Genomic DNA, 15,511 nt, shown 5'->3' with positions numbered 1-15,511 from the left:
GATTTGCATATGTTGAGCCATCCTTGCGTCCCTAGGATAAATGCCACTTGGTCATGATGAATGATCGTTTTTAAATAACTAAAGGGGTATAATTGGATTGTTTGTAACATAAAGGATAAATGTTTGAGGTGTGGGATAGAAATTGAATAAGATTGGCCAGGCGCGGTGGCTCAAGCCTGTAATCCCAGCACTTTGGGAGGCCGAGACGGGCGGATCACGAGGTCAGGAGATCGAGACCATCCTGGCTAACACGGTGAAACCCCATCTCAACTAAAAAATACAAAAAACTAGCCGGGCGAGGTGGCGGGCGCCTGTAGTCCCAGCTACTCGGGAGGCTGAGGCAGGAGAATGGCGTAAACCCGGGAGGCGGAGCTTGCAGTGAGCTGAGATCTGGCCACTGCACTCCAGCCTGGGCAACAGAGTGAGACTCCGTCTCAAAAAAAAAAAAAGAAAGAAAGAAATTGAATAAGATAGAGTGACTAGAATAAAAATCTTGAAAAAGGACACCAGAGATTGATTTAGGAATTAAGGCATATCATTCCTCCCCTTTGAAGAAACTTTGGGTTGGATACAGTGGCTCATACCTAAAATCCCAGTGCTTTGGGAGCCCAAGGCAAGAGGATTGTTTAAAGCCAGAAGCTCAAGATCAGCCTGGGCACGGAAACTCTTCTTACAAATGTGGATTTGTAAAAGGTAGCATTTTTCCTCTAGTGAAAGCATTTGAAAAAGTATTTTTCTTCTACAATTACTGAAGAATATATAGAAAATTATTTTTTCCGGCCAGGCACAGTGGCTCACGCCTATAATCCCAGCACTTTGGGAGGCCGAGGCAAGCGGATCACCTGAGGTCAGGAGTTCGAGACCAGCCTGACCAACTCGATGAAACTCTGTCTCTACTAAAAATACAAAAATTAGTTGGGCATGGTGGCATGTGCCTGTAATCCCGGCTACTCGGGAGGCTGAGACAGGAGAATCGCTTGAACCCAGGAGAGACAGAGGTTGCAGTGAGCCGAGATCACACCATTGCACTCCAGCCTGGGCAACAAGAGCGAAACTCCATCTCAAAAAAAAAGTAAATAAACCACAGTGAGATACCATTTCATACCTACTAGGGTGGCAGTAATAAGAAAGGCAAACAATCAAGGATGTGGAAAAATTGGAACCCTCATGCATTGCTGGTGGAAGTAAAAATGATGCAGCTGCTGTGAAAAAAGTTTGGCAGCTCCTCAAAATGTTAAACATAGTTACCTTATAAACCAGTAATTCTACTCCTAAGTATATACCTGCAGTTTAAGATCACCAAGACCATTCTCAGGTTCAGTAATTCACTAGAAGGACTCAGAACTCAGAGGATCAGTTATGCTCAGTTATAATTTATTATAGTGAAAAGATACAGATTTAAAATTAGCTGAGGATAGAGGCGTATAAGGCATGGTCCAGGAGAGACCTGGAATGCAGCTTCCCATTACCCCTGCCAGTGGAGTTGTGCAGATAGTACTTATTTCTCCCAGCAACAGTATATGATACACACAGAGTATTGCCAACCAGAAAAACTCATCTTTGGTGTTCAGTGATTTTATTGAGAGTTAGCCACGTAGGCATTGCTCACCATTCATGTGGCTGACGTTACTCTCCAGTCCCTTCAGAGGTCAGGCTGATAGAAGGTGCCCCAAAGTCTCTACCATAAATCACATTGTTAGCATAGACTATCTCACTTGGCCCAAGGACCCAAGGTAAACAAAGACACTCTTATCAGGCAGGACATTCCAGGGGCTTAAAGGTTACTTCTAAGAAGCTAAAGACAAACAGCCAAACCTTTCTTTAGACAAGGTTATCCTTTACCGCACAAACCCAAGAGAAATAAAAACATATATCCACACAAAAACTGCTGCATGAATTTTCATAGCACCATTATTTCATAACAGACAAAAAGTTAAAACAACCCAAATGTCCATCAACTTGATGAAATGGGGTATATCCATACAACTATTTTTTGCCCATATAAAGGAATGAAGTTCTAATACATGCTACAACAACATAGAGGAACCTGAAGAACATGCTAAGTGAAAGAAGCCAGACTCACACAACCACATATTGTTATAATTCCACTTATATGAAATGTCCAGAATAGGCACATCAATAGAGATAGAAAGTAGATTAGTAGTTGCTTGGGCCTGGAGTTGGTAACAGGGAGTAACTACAAATGGACAAGATTTGGAGTGGGCGGTGATGAAATATCCTGGAATTAGGTAGTGGCAATGGGTGCATGACTGTAAATATATTTGAAAACCATTGAAATGTACACATTAAACTGGTGAACTTTATGGTATATAAAATATATCTTAATAAAGCTGTTTCTGTCATTTCAGTGAATGAATATAATGACCATGCTGTAATACATGTAGTAAAGTGTTTAAAGACATGTGTCACATAAAAGATGCTTTGTACAAGTGCTATTTGCTTGCCACAAAGAGAACAGTGCTATCTCAATTTTTTATTTTAAATTTGTAAAGATAAAAATATTTTTTAATGGGTGTAATGAAACCTCTCTATCACCTTCCATGGTTACAGTGGAAATAAGTGAGATGTATGCAAAGGCACTTTATTTAATAGAATGTGCCAGACATATGTTTTAGAAAAGAACAAATAGGTATCTGGGACCTTTCTTCTTTTTTTTTTTTTTCTGAGACCGAGTCTCGCTCTGTCACCCAGGCTGGAGTGCAGTGGCGCGATCTCGGCTCACTGCAACCTCCGCCTCCCGAGTTCAAGCAGTTCTCTGCCTCAGCCTCCCAAGTAGCTGGGATTACAGGTGCCCACCTGTACTTTTTAGTAGAGATGGGGTTTCACCATCTTGGCCAGGCTGGTCTTGAACTTCTGACCTAGTGATCCAACTGCCTCAGCCTCCCAAAGGGCTGGGATTATAGGTGTGAGCCACCGCGCCCAACCCTTTTTTTTTTTTTTTTTTTTTTTCCAGGATCTCACTCCCGTCGCCCAGGCTGGAGTGCAGTAGCACAATCATGGCTCACTGCAGCCTCAACTTCCCAGGCTCCCACCTCAGCCTCCCTAGTAGCTGAGACTGCAGGTGTACACCACCACACCCAGCTAATTTTTGTATTTTTTGTAGAGACAGGGTTTCGTCATGTTCCCCAGGCTGGTCTTGAACTCCTGGACTTAAGCGATCCTCGCCCCTTGGCCTGCCAGAGTGCTGGGAGTACAAGCGTGAGCCACTGCGCCTGGCTCTTTTTTTTTTTTTTTTTTTTTTTTTGAGAGGGAGTCTCGCCCTGTCGTCCAGGCTGGAGTGCAATGGCGCCATCTTGGCTCACTGCAACCTCCGCCTCCTGGGTTCAAGCAATTCTCCTGCCTCAGCCTCTCAAGCAGCTGGGATTACAGGTGTTAGTCACTGTGCCCGGCACTCTTCTTTTTTTTAATGGCAATATTACTTTGTGTTTTTTGTTGTTTTACAGTCTAGCTGGAGTACAGTGGCACAATCATGGCTCCTTATAGCCTCGACCTCCTGAGCTCAAGTAATCCTCCCACCTCAGCCTTCCAAGTACTACAGGTGTGCGCCACCACACTGCTAATTTTTTTATTTTTAGTAGAGATGAGGTCTCACTATGTTACCCAGGCTGGTCTCGAACTTCTGAGCTCAAGCGATCCTCTCACCTCAACCTCCCAAGGTGCTGGGATTATAGGCGTGAGCCACCATGCCAACTCAGCCCAAGTTTTATCTTTTAAATTGCAATTTTTGCCGGGCGCGGTGGCTCAAGCCTGTAATCCCAGCACTTTGGGAGGCCGAGACGGGCGGATCACGAGGTCAGGAGATCGAGACCATCCTGGCTAACACGGTGAAACCCCGTCTCTACTAAAAAAAAAAAAAAAAAAAATTGCAATTTTTATTAACACATTGTAGTTGTACGTATTTGTGGGGTATAATTTGATGTCTTTATATATGTTGTATAGTTGAATCAGGATATTTAGCATATCCATCATCTCATGTGTTTATCATTTCTTTATGGTGAGAACATTCAAAAGCCTCTCTTGTAGCTATTTTGTAAAATATAATACCCTTCTGTTAACTATCATCACCCTGTGCAATAGAACACCAGAACTTACTCCTCTCAATTATAACTTTGTGCCCATTGACCAGCATTTTTTCACCACCAAAATATATAGATCTCCAGCTATAAATACCACAGAATTACCTTTTTTGAAAAGAGTTGGATTTTATGGCAGTTTCCTAAGAGGCATATTTTTCATATAAGTACCCAATTCTTGTCTGTGCATTATCTTTTGTTTTGAGTAATTTATGTTTATATTTATGTCTCTACATTCTATAAACGTTCTATAAATTTGACCTGAGAAGATCTGTTTTTAGCTTCCCAATAATAGTAGTTTAATGTCACTTATTCATTCCCTTGAATAGAAAACCATTTGCTTTTTCTTCCCATATGTTTAACAGTTATTAAACAGGAAAAGAGTACTGTGCCCAACACTTTAAATCTTTTACTAAAGAATACCTTTTACTTTTGTTTCTCAAATGTCTGACTAGTTTCTTAGTCAAGTGATAAGGTACCCAGGTAAAAGTACATCTTGAACTTTCATCATCCTCATTTTCGAGAGGCTTCAGTGTAATATAACAAACTTTTCTGATAGTGGTGTTAAAAGCCAGGGTGGACCATCTTAGGAGCTTCTTATCTGGAAGAATTCAGTAAGTGGCTAGATTACCACTTAATTGGAATGTGGAGGGGGAGGTGTATAGAGTGGGGGATGGAGGTAGAAAATCAGGTACTCTAGAGGAAATTCAAGCAATAATAAATGTGAGGCTGGATTAGATGATCTTAGAATTATATTTCATCCCTGGAATTCTTTATCATATGAAATTAATTTAAATGAAATATGGAATATGCCCCTTTAAAATTTTGACAGTTTCCAGTATTCTCTTAGGTGTTGAATTTCTCAATCTAAGATAATCTATCGGGCCTTTGCATTCTTTTTGTCTTTATTCATATGTAAGAGTTAACACTTGGCTTTAACCATAAGAATTCCCAATATTTCCTTAGAAACGAATCTTCCCTTACTTTCCCCACTTCCTCTACATAAACGCATAGGTGCACTCATGCATTTTAAATCTTTGGGCAGCAGCATGCAGTGGCTCATGCCTGTAATCCCAGCACTTTGGGAGGCTGAGTTGGGCGGATCGCTTGAGGCCAGGAGTTCGAGACTAGACCAGCCTGGCCAACATGGTGAAACTCCATCTCTAGTAAAAATGCAAAAATTAGCCAGGCATGGTGATGCACACCTGTAGTCTCAGCTACTTGGGAGGCTGAGGCAAGAGAATTGATTGAACCCAGGAGGCAGAGGTTACAGTGAGCCGAGATCGCACCTCTGCGCTCCAGCCTGGGCAACAGAGTGAGACTGTCTCAAAAAAAAAAAAAAAAAAAAAAAAACTTTCCACAGTGATGGAAATGTTTTACGTCTGTGCTGTGTAGTGTGGTTAAAATGTGGCTACTGTGACTAAGAAACTAAATTTTTTAATTATACATAATTTTAATTAAATTAAATTTAAGACTGGGCACAGTGGCTCACGCCTGTAATCCCAGCACTTTGGGAGGCCAAGGCGGGTGGATCACTTGAGGTCAGGAGTTCGAGACCATCCTGACCAACATAGTGAAACCCCATCTCTACTAAAAATACAAAAATTAGCCGGGCATTGTGGCACATGCCTGTAATCCCAGCTACTCGGGAGGCTGAGGCAGGAGAACCGCTTGAACCTGGGAGGCAGAGGTTGCAGTGAGCCGAGATTGCACCACTGCACTCCAGCCTGGGCGACAAAGTGAGACACCATCTAAAAAAATAAAATAAAAAATTAAATAGCCACTCATGGCTACTTGGCCACCAAGTTGGACAGCTCAGTTCTATAACTACAATTTCACGGGGCATGGTGGCTCACACCTGTAATCCCAGCACTTTGAGGGAGGCTGGGGCTGTTGGATCACTTGAGCCCAGGAGTTCAAGACCAGCCTGAGCAACACAGATTCCGTCTCTGTTTTTAAATATTTTATAAAATTCTTTTTGAGATAGGGTCTCACTCTGTTGCCCAGGCTGGAGTGCAATGATGTGATCTTGGCTCACTGAAGCCTGGACCTCCCGGGTTCAGGCAATTCTCATGCCTCAGCCTCCCAAGTAGCTGGGACTACAGATGTGCGCCACCATGCCCAGATAACTTTTGTATTTTTAGTAGAGACAGGGTTTCGCCATGTTGCCCAAGCTGGTCTCGAACTCCTGGTGTCAAGTGATCCACCTGCCTCGGCCTCCCAAAGTGCTGGGATTACAGGTGTAAGCCACTGTAATTTTTATGTTGAAAAGAAAAAAATTCAAGAAGTTAGGTTACTTAGATATTGGAATTCCTGTGACCTTTTTAGAACCAGTGAATGCTCTAGCAATAATACTGACTTTGTGTGTTTTCTTTTGTTTGTTTATAAGCATTTTCTGAGCAACTGCTTCTTCAATAGTTAATGACAACGCAAAATGAAAGACACAGCTTCTGTTTTTAAGATCTATCCCTAAGGACTTGACAATTGATATAGGTACAGTGTGAAAAGTCCCATTATGAAATCATTTATAGGGTGATGTGAGAGACACAGAGAAGAGACTATGTGACTGTTTACAGGAGCCCAGGAAAGCATCTCAGAAAACTTGATGCTTGAATGCTTGAGCTGAAACCTCAAAAGGAGTGTTTGAATTTTTTTTTTTTTTTTTTTTTTTTTTTTTTTTTTTTTTGGCCTCTGTGTTTGCTGTTTTCTGTAAGAACAGGTTTCTTGGGTTACTTGTAAAGCATCTGTTATGGTCAGTTTAGGACTAACTTTCTCCCGGTCTTTCCTTTGCTTCCTACAAGCTATCAGTTTAGGTCCAGAAACGTAGGGTTTCCTCCAACCCTGCTACCTTGACGCATATTTTCTTCCTACAGTGCTCTATAAAAAGCTGCATCACTGCCTTCCACGTCACCTGTGCCTTTGAGCATGGCCTAGAGATGAAGACCATCCTAGATGAGGGAGATGAAGTGAAGTTCAAGTCATATTGCCTCAAGCATAGCCAAAACAGGCAGAAACTTGGAGAAGCTGAGTACCCCCACCACAGGGCTAAAGAGCAGAGTCAGGCCAAAAGTGAGAAAACCAGCCTGCGGGCACAGAAGCTTCGGGAGCTGGAGGAGGAGTTCTATTCCTTGGTACGAGTGGAAGATGTGGCTGCAGAGCTGGGTATGCCCACACTAGCTGTGGACTTTATCTATAACTACTGGAAACTGAAGCGGAAAAGTAACTTCAATAAGCCATTATTTCCTCCAAAGGAGGATGAAGAAAATGGGCTGGTGCAGCCAAAAGAGGAAAGCATTCACACTCGAATGAGAATGTTTATGCATCTACGCCAGGACCTGGAGAGGGTAAGGTGACCAACTGTGACTAGTATATAGGTCTCGGTCTGTGTAGAAATGGAGGTCCCACTTCCGGTTTAATAATGGTCAATGAGCTCATAATAGTGTGGGCTTCTGTGTCCTTGCTTATCTACTGATCTCTTTGTGGCCCCAGACTTTGGGCTCTGTGTAAATTCTGACAGGCACATCCAGGGGATTTGAGAGGACTCACATATATGCTCTATGAACTTTACATTTGAAATAAACTCTCATTTGGTTTACTTTTTATTCACTGTTGAGCCTAAATTGGCCCCTCCATATTTTACTGACATATTTATGAGACTTTAGGCTGAAGAAAGAGTGAATTTTGTTCAGGAAAACACCAAATTAGAGTTTCACAAACTTGGCACTGTTGACATTTTGGACTGGATCGTTGTTTGTTGTTAGGGGGCTGTCCTTTGTTGTAGGGGAAATTTAAGATGTTTACCAGCATCCCTGGCCTCTACCCACTAGATGCCAGTAGCACCCGCACACACACCCCCAGCGTGACAATCAAAAATGTCTGCAAACTGCTCTCCCCCAGTTGAGAGCCACTCCACATGATAATTCAATATAACTCATGGTGTATTTATCAGGTATCTACTAAATGAGATGCTGCAGGGCTTCAAGGGTAAGTTAAGCCCTGTGTTTATCCTAGAGAATTTTCTAATTAAATGTAATTCTATAAATGACTTGTGTTTTTTCTCTGCTACCAGAATTTGAAAGAGAACTAATAGAGTTGGCTCACTTTTAAAAATTTAAGACACTCACATATAGTACCTACTATTACTATTATTGCCAACACTGTCCTAAGCATTTTGTAAATATTAATTCATTTAATTCTAACATGCCCATGAAAAACTACTATTATTATCATCATCGCTATTTACAGATGAACAAACTGGGGCAAAGAAAGTTTGTGTAACTTGCCTAGGTAGGGAGTACGAGAGAGTGAGTATTTCACCTTTGTGGCTGTGAAAACTTGGTTGAGCTGAAAGTGTGAGCAAAGAAAATACTTCTAGTCTTCCCAGTGGAACTGTATCCTGCCCATCCGGCACTGATTAGAAAATTCTACTGGGTACAGCCAGCATTGCCATAATTCATACTCAGGGATCTAAAAGGAAGGCTGAATTGTTAAACTGTCATTTGGTCTTCCCAACCTGGCTGTGCAAATAAATATCAAACCCATGACACTGCAAGGAGAGTAGGTTTCAGAAGGCAGATTTGGAGCATTTTGCTCTTACTATTGATTTATATAGGAACCATGATCCCACAATTGACCATGCTGTGTGAATTCCTGTGGAGTGGCTCTCATTCTGCAGCTCTTAGATTCTGTCTTCTCTCCTCACCCCGCCCTGACTTTAGTGTCTTTATTTTAGCCAAACAATTTCAGTTGTCAGGTTTACTTAACATGACAAACAAATCTCTATTTGTTGGGGATTGGGCTTTCAGGTCCGAAATCTGTGCTATATGATAAGCAGGCGAGAGAAGCTGAAACTGTCACACAACAAAATACAGGAACAGATCTTCGGTTTGCAAGTCCAGCTTCTTAACCAAGAAATTGATGCAGGTAACCTGTATATTTAAAATGTCCTAACAAATATGTAGACTCTGGTTATATCCTATCTTAACAATTTAAATTTCATGCCAGTCATTCCACTTAAAAATCTTTTTAAATTCTTGTCAGATATCTCATTTGCTTCAGTCTAATCTTGGTATAACCTGGCCCATTTCACTGTCAATTCATAAGGCAAGAAATCCCAGGGTGGGGTAGGAGGAGTTGTAGGTCTAGGGCAGGTAATCTAGGTCCCAAACAGATATTCGAGGCCATTAGTTGAAGCCATGAAATTATTCTGTAATTATCAAATTCATTTAGAAATCGACAGGATAGAATCTAACCTGTTTCCAGAAAGCACTTAATTCCAGGGTTACTCATCTTAACAGTAGTCTATTAAAACAAATCCTTAGCCAGAAGTAAGTTTTTAGATCTGAGTTGTTATCTTTTCATTTATTCACTAATACTTGTTGAGCACCTACAGTGGACTAAGTGCTGATTTACAAGATAGAGCAGAAAGCAAGACAAAATCCCTGCCTGTAGGGTATACTGCTTACTTGGTGAGCAAGACAAGTGAGTATAATTATAGTGCCCTAAGCATAGGGAGCTTGGCTGGAATGATAACAGTCATATTCAGTGACACCTGTAAACTCCCTGTGCCTCATTTAACACAGTGGTCAATGGCAGAGCCTGGGCAACTAGGGGTCACTGGACAGGGTATGCAGAATCAGCTCCTGCCAAGGGAGCCATGGAGCAAGAGAGACACTCAGAAATGAGGTGACAAGTGGGTGCCAGAGGCCCTGGAGTATCTCAATGTCATGAGTCTCAACAGAGTAGTGTAGCAGGAGGCAGCAAGACTGCTCAGCCACAAAGGGCAACATGACAAACAAGGAGAAGCAGAGGACAACAGGGAGAGTCCCTGCATGCCAAGGAAATTGGCTCCTACCCACATGCCTTCTGATGGGTAGGAGTCAACCTCATTATGACTTGCAGCATCAGCAGGTGGTAGCTGCTGACAGAAATGGGGATTTTGTGGGTGTTCAAGATGGACCTTTGGGGAACAAATGCTGCCCACTGGGGTACCTAAAAGCTATCCTCTCGATATCTCATTTTTGTGAGGCTACAGTAAGATGATAATGGGCAAAGGTCAAGTCCATATACAAGGAGGAATTGTTTGATAGTGCTTTTTAAATTTCAAAGTACTTGAAATAATACAAGAAGACCTGTTCTAACTGTGATTGTAGGGTGACTTGACTGAGAAATTGATTGCTGATACTCCCCAGCCAATCCTAAACCTGGCCAATTGGCAGGGATGTTATGATTCTTCTCTGCCGGCCTTACCACTACAAAACCTTTCACCTCCATAATGTTCATTTGTAGTCAGGAAATTATTCTAGGTTAAGGATATAAAATGTATGGGAACCACCCACTATCACCTCTAATGCCAAGTTAAAACACATACATAATCTTCACCTACCAAAACCCTTGCAACATTTCTGAAGGTTTGTGCTTGCCTTGCTTCAGGAAGGCCAGAAGAGATTAGAGGATGGGGCCTGAAATGTGTATGTTTAAGACACATACTAAGTGCTGTGCCATACCGACACATGCATACACAGACACACAAATAGGGAGACCCTGTTCTAAACCATTGCTAGAGACATTCTTAGAAATGGAAGGGCAGAGATAGGAAGCAGGAGGCAGCACACTAGTTTGTGATCATTTTACAAACTAAAGGAGCAGAGGTGAAGAGGTATGGAGCCATATAGCAAACAGTGGCATTGCTGAGTTTCTCATCTGTAGCATTCTTGGCCCCAGCATCTAGTTCAGCTCACTCCAGCTGCTGCACCATGATGTACATACCTAGCAGAGCCAGGTGCTTGTTAAACATTTGGAAGAGTAGGTATGTGAACTCACTCTGCCATAAGCACAAAAGCCATTATTTAAATCTGTTGTTAAAATGAATCTTTCTTTTTTACCTCAGGGCTACCTTTGACAAATGCACTCGAAAACTCACTGTTTTATCCACCACCAAGAATTACCTTGAAGTTAAAAATGCCCAGATCATCCCCAGAAGACCACAGAAACAGCTCCACAGAAACCGATCAGCAACCCCACTCTCCTGACAGCAGCTCCTCTGTTCACAGTATAAGGAGCATGCAGGTGCCCCAGGAGTCACTAGAAATGAGAACGAAATCATATCCGAGGTACCCACTAGAGAGCAAGAATAACCGTTTGCTGGCCAGTCTCAGCCATTCTAGGAGTGAAGCAAAGGAGTCCAGTCCTGCTTGGAGAACCCCGTCTTCAGAGTGCTATCATGGGCAGTCACTGGGAAAGCCTCTTGTCCTTCAGGCTGCCCTCCATGGACAGTCTTCCATTGGGAATGGGAAAAGTCAGCCTAACTCCAAGTTTGCCAAATCCAATGGCCTGGAGGGCAGCTGGTCTGGGAATGTCACCCAAAAAGACAGCTCAAGTGAGATGTTCTGTGACCAGGAGCCTGTGCTTAGCCCCCACTTGGTCAGTCAGGGCAGCTTTAGAAAATCCACTGTAGAACACTTTAGTAGGTCCTTTAAAGAGACCACCAATAGGTGGGTGAGGAACACAGAGGACCTCCAGTGCTATGTAAAGCCAACCAAGAATATGAGCCCCAAGGAGCAGTTCTGGGGTAGACAGCTTCTCAGGCGGTCTGCAGGGAGAGCTCCATATCAGGAAAATGATGGCTATTGCCCAGATTTGGAGCTGAGTGATTCAGAAGCAGAAAGTGATGGGAATAAAGAAAAAGTCAGGGTAAGGAAAGATAGCTCAGACAGGGAAAATCCTCCCCATGACTCTAGACGGGATTGCCATGGTAAAAGCAAGACACATCCCCTTTCCCACAGTTCGATGCAAAGGTGATTAGAAACTTCCAAGGATGACCCAACCTTTGCCTTTGCCCCATATATTGGGGAAAACCCATACACCAAAAGGATTTTAGCATATGTTAAGAGAAATTGCAGTGAAAAGGATAACATTTTTCCATAGTAAATTGTCTTGCAGTTTTTGAAAATGTTTCAAGTCTAGTTTTTACAAGCACATTACAGTAATTGCAGGTTGTCCAGAGGTTGGTTTGTCAGAGGCTATTGGGAACAGCTGGGCCCAGGGTATTTGCTCAGTAAATATTTTGGGGCAGCTTTGCAGTTATATAACACATTGACAAGTATATGTATTAAGAGTCCTTGCATTGTTAACTGATTTGCAAGAGACCATGATTATCAGACACTAAAACTACTTATCTTTTGAAGCTACAGCATGTGACTCCCAGAGCTCCTGTCTGTAGGAAGTTTCTAATTCCACTGGTATCTATAAACCCTTTTCAGGAGAGAGACCAGGAGACCACCATCTTAGATACTGTCAAACTCACTACTGTCTTCCTTTGTTCTGCACAAGGTTGAGTTCCTTTCACAGTATCTTAACTTACTGAGTCAATACTCCTCATGCTTATCAGTGTCCAGTGCCTGTTCCTAAACTTGCTTGTTGGGGACACACTCATAACTATTTCACCTGACTGACAAGCATAAAAGGCTAACTTGTGGATAGTGTTTACAAAAGTACAAAAGTACTACTTCCAAGGAAAATGCTCTGATTCTCTGTTTAGGCATTTGTGAAGTATTCCAGAGCCTTTCCCAAAGTGAGACCATTTCTGGGGTATTTGTACCAGGTCAGGGTTTTTGTGTTGTTGTTTTCAAATAAGTTTGACTAAAATAAGTTTGGCTGACAGTTTTTGTATACCTGCTTTAATGTTTATAAAATTTTTATTGAGGTATAATTAAAATATAGTAAAATGCACAGAGGTTAAGTATTCTTACCTGCTTTAATTTTGAAACAGATTTTTATTGTCAAACAGAATTTGAAAGCATGTGTTTAACACATGGATATAATTTAGCTTTGTGTCAACTTTGAATCTGAGGCGGTTTCCCAAACAAAAAGGCTGGAGCCATTTTTCAGAAGTTGCTTATACCCTGTTCCCAAACTATCAGCCTTGATTAATTTCTAGTAGGAAGAGAATAATTACATTTGCAGGGGGGGTGGATAAAAACATGTCTGCTTCCCATTTAAATAAGAAAGAAATGATGCCGTTTCTTAAATGTGAAGCAGACTATAATTCTCAGCTCTCTTTTCTTCTTAGCCTTAAATTAATATTCTCTTTCTTCTAGTTTGGGAAAGTGTAGTGGGAATATTCAGACAAAAGAGGCCATTTTCCATTTTTAAAGCTTCTTACTGGTGAAACAGCCCAGTTGTAGTAGGTGCCAGTCAGTCAAGGCAGGGGCCCTCTCTCCGTCAATATGGAAAACTCAGCAGTTTTCCTCTCCCCCAGTTGTGTTCTTGTCATGTTGTTAATGGGTTCCTTTGCTTTTTGCTTTCTCCTTTTCTGAAAATATATGTGTTTCGCCTCTCTTTCGGCTACATCTTCAAAATATTTCTTTTGTGCCTATGTACATGTGTAAACATGCCATAGCATGTGTGGTAGGTGTCCTGTATTTTGTTTGGAAAAAAAAACTATCAAAATGAGGAAGAGAATTTCCCCTATTTACGCATAGGTTTCTGTGCTTTTTCTTTGAGTTCTCTGGAGTAGATATTAATTTGACACCTTCATGGTAATGAAATTATGATGGAGCTGTGTTGTAAATTCCTTATGTCAGAGGCCAGTGCAGTAGCCTATGTCCTTTCATGCCTTTCAATTCTGAGTGGGAGGAAAAGCAGACATCGAAACAGTGCTTCAGCCAAATTCCATATGTAATGCCATTGGGAGAGTGTTGACTAAAATATCATTCGTCAGGGAAATATAGTTGTAATATTTTTACAGGATATTCCTAGGTAAATGAAGGAGCCTTCAGTTGTAAATTTCAATTACCCCAAAATGTATTTGCTACATTTTGTTGTTTGAAGTATTACCTCTTAACCTTCTTTGTTAATTTTTTTCATTTTGTCTTATATAGTCCAGTTTTCCAAGATAAGCTCAGTCCTTTTTCAAATGTCACCTTTTTACCAATACTTTTTCATTAAATTATGAAAACTGCTAACTACTGTCAGTGTGTTTTTTATTTTGGCATATTGGTTACATATGTTCCTTTTATATTTAAAAAATTATATTCACTGAACAAAACAGATAGTGTGGAGGGAGGGAGGAGGAAGAGGAGGAACTGAATGTTTAGAAGCACACATTGAACATTCAAGTCAATACCGGGGACCCAGGAGAACTCTGGATACTTGAACTTTACCAAGAAATCATGATTTTGTCAGACTGTTAAGATAAAGGCCTTAGGATCATCATAAAACATCACCAGAGAGATAGATCCTATCTAAAGTGACAAGACTGAAAAGGCTTCAGTCAGGCATCTCTTAAATATATACTCTTTACAATATTCTATTTGGAGTCTTGTGAGTATGTTGATGTCATGGGATTATGTGGTGTCAAGGGGAGCTTTTAGGCATTATAAACATTTTCATGATTGAAAAATGTACTTGCCAAAGGTCACTGGGTAAATCAGTAGTGAAGATAAAGGTGAAGTTGATTCTCTTTCTCTCTCTCTCTCTCTCTGCTAGAGAACTGAAACTACAGGTATACCCTGTTATAGCCAACAAAAGCTATTGAGTTTATACTAATGTGTACATTTCCAATGGGAGATGCATCTTTGTCCTTGTGTTGAAGCACCTTTAAATTCAGAGGATAAGCCAAAGGATGCACAGTCCTGGGTTATTTTCCTTCTAGGACTTTAAAATCCTCAGTATGCTTGCTGACCTTTCAGAATTGGGGAAAAGTACATGATAGAAGTAAAAACTTATTTACCACTGAATAGCTTTTATGTGATATTTTCCAAAAAAACTAACTTATTTATAAATTATATTAGATTTTCATAACCTTAATTCAGCTATTTTCAAGTTTTAATAGAAAGCAGCAATTCTGTGGGTTTTTTTATTTATTCTTTTAACAACCATGCAAGCTTGGATTTTTTTAAGTAACTTTTAGTTAATAAAGACCCACCCTAAGGCTGTCACTTCTATGTGGGAGCTTTATAACAGTCTAGCACTGTAAAAGAAGTTTCTTTGAATATGGTTAATTTCACTATACAGATTGGATCAAATTGCATGACCTGAAGAGGTGAGGATAGTTGTTCTTCAAATAAATCAAGGTTAAGGAGGATCAAGCCCCAGACTAGTGTTCCCTACTCTATGTAGTCACTGATGATCTTTTTTTTTCTTGAGTCAGGGTCTTGTTCTGTCACCCAGGCTGAAGTGCAGCGGCACGATCAGAGCTCACTGCAACCTCCAACTCTTGGACTCAAACAATCCTCCCGCCTCAGCTGCAGAGTAACTGGGACTACAGGTGGATGCCACCATGCCTGGCTACATTTTTCTATTTGTAGAGATGGAGTCTCACTATATTGCCCAGGCTGGTCTCAAACTCCTGGGCTCAGGCAATCCTCCCACCTCGGCCTCCCAAAGTGCTGGCATTACAGGCATATGAGCCACGA

At 41.3% G+C, this 15,511-nt stretch overlaps 1 protein-coding gene across 2 annotated transcripts in view; it reads left to right on the top strand.

Moving 5' to 3' along the window:
• The window catches only part of JADE3 (jade family PHD finger 3), a 152,084-nt gene extending 138,025 nt beyond the window's left edge, over positions 1–14,059 (top strand). For both annotated transcript variants that reach the window (XM_030934771.1, XM_030934772.1), the window contains 3 exons: positions 6,968–7,438; positions 8,900–9,017; positions 10,984–14,059. In XM_030934771.1, coding sequence (XP_030790631.1) covers positions 6,968–7,438; positions 8,900–9,017; positions 10,984–11,894 — 1,500 coding nt within the window. In that variant the 3' untranslated portion in view covers positions 11,895–14,059. The remainder of the gene's footprint in view (positions 1–6,967; positions 7,439–8,899; positions 9,018–10,983) is intronic.
• Positions 14,060–15,511: the final 1,452 nt, after the last annotated feature.

Source organism: Rhinopithecus roxellana, chromosome 7, assembly GCF_007565055.1.
Source record: "Rhinopithecus roxellana isolate Shanxi Qingling chromosome 7, ASM756505v1, whole genome shotgun sequence".
Taxonomy (NCBI): Eukaryota; Metazoa; Chordata; class Mammalia; order Primates; family Cercopithecidae; genus Rhinopithecus; species Rhinopithecus roxellana.
Note: the sequence above shows the minus strand (reverse complement) of the source record. Positions and strands in the feature narration are given on the sequence as shown.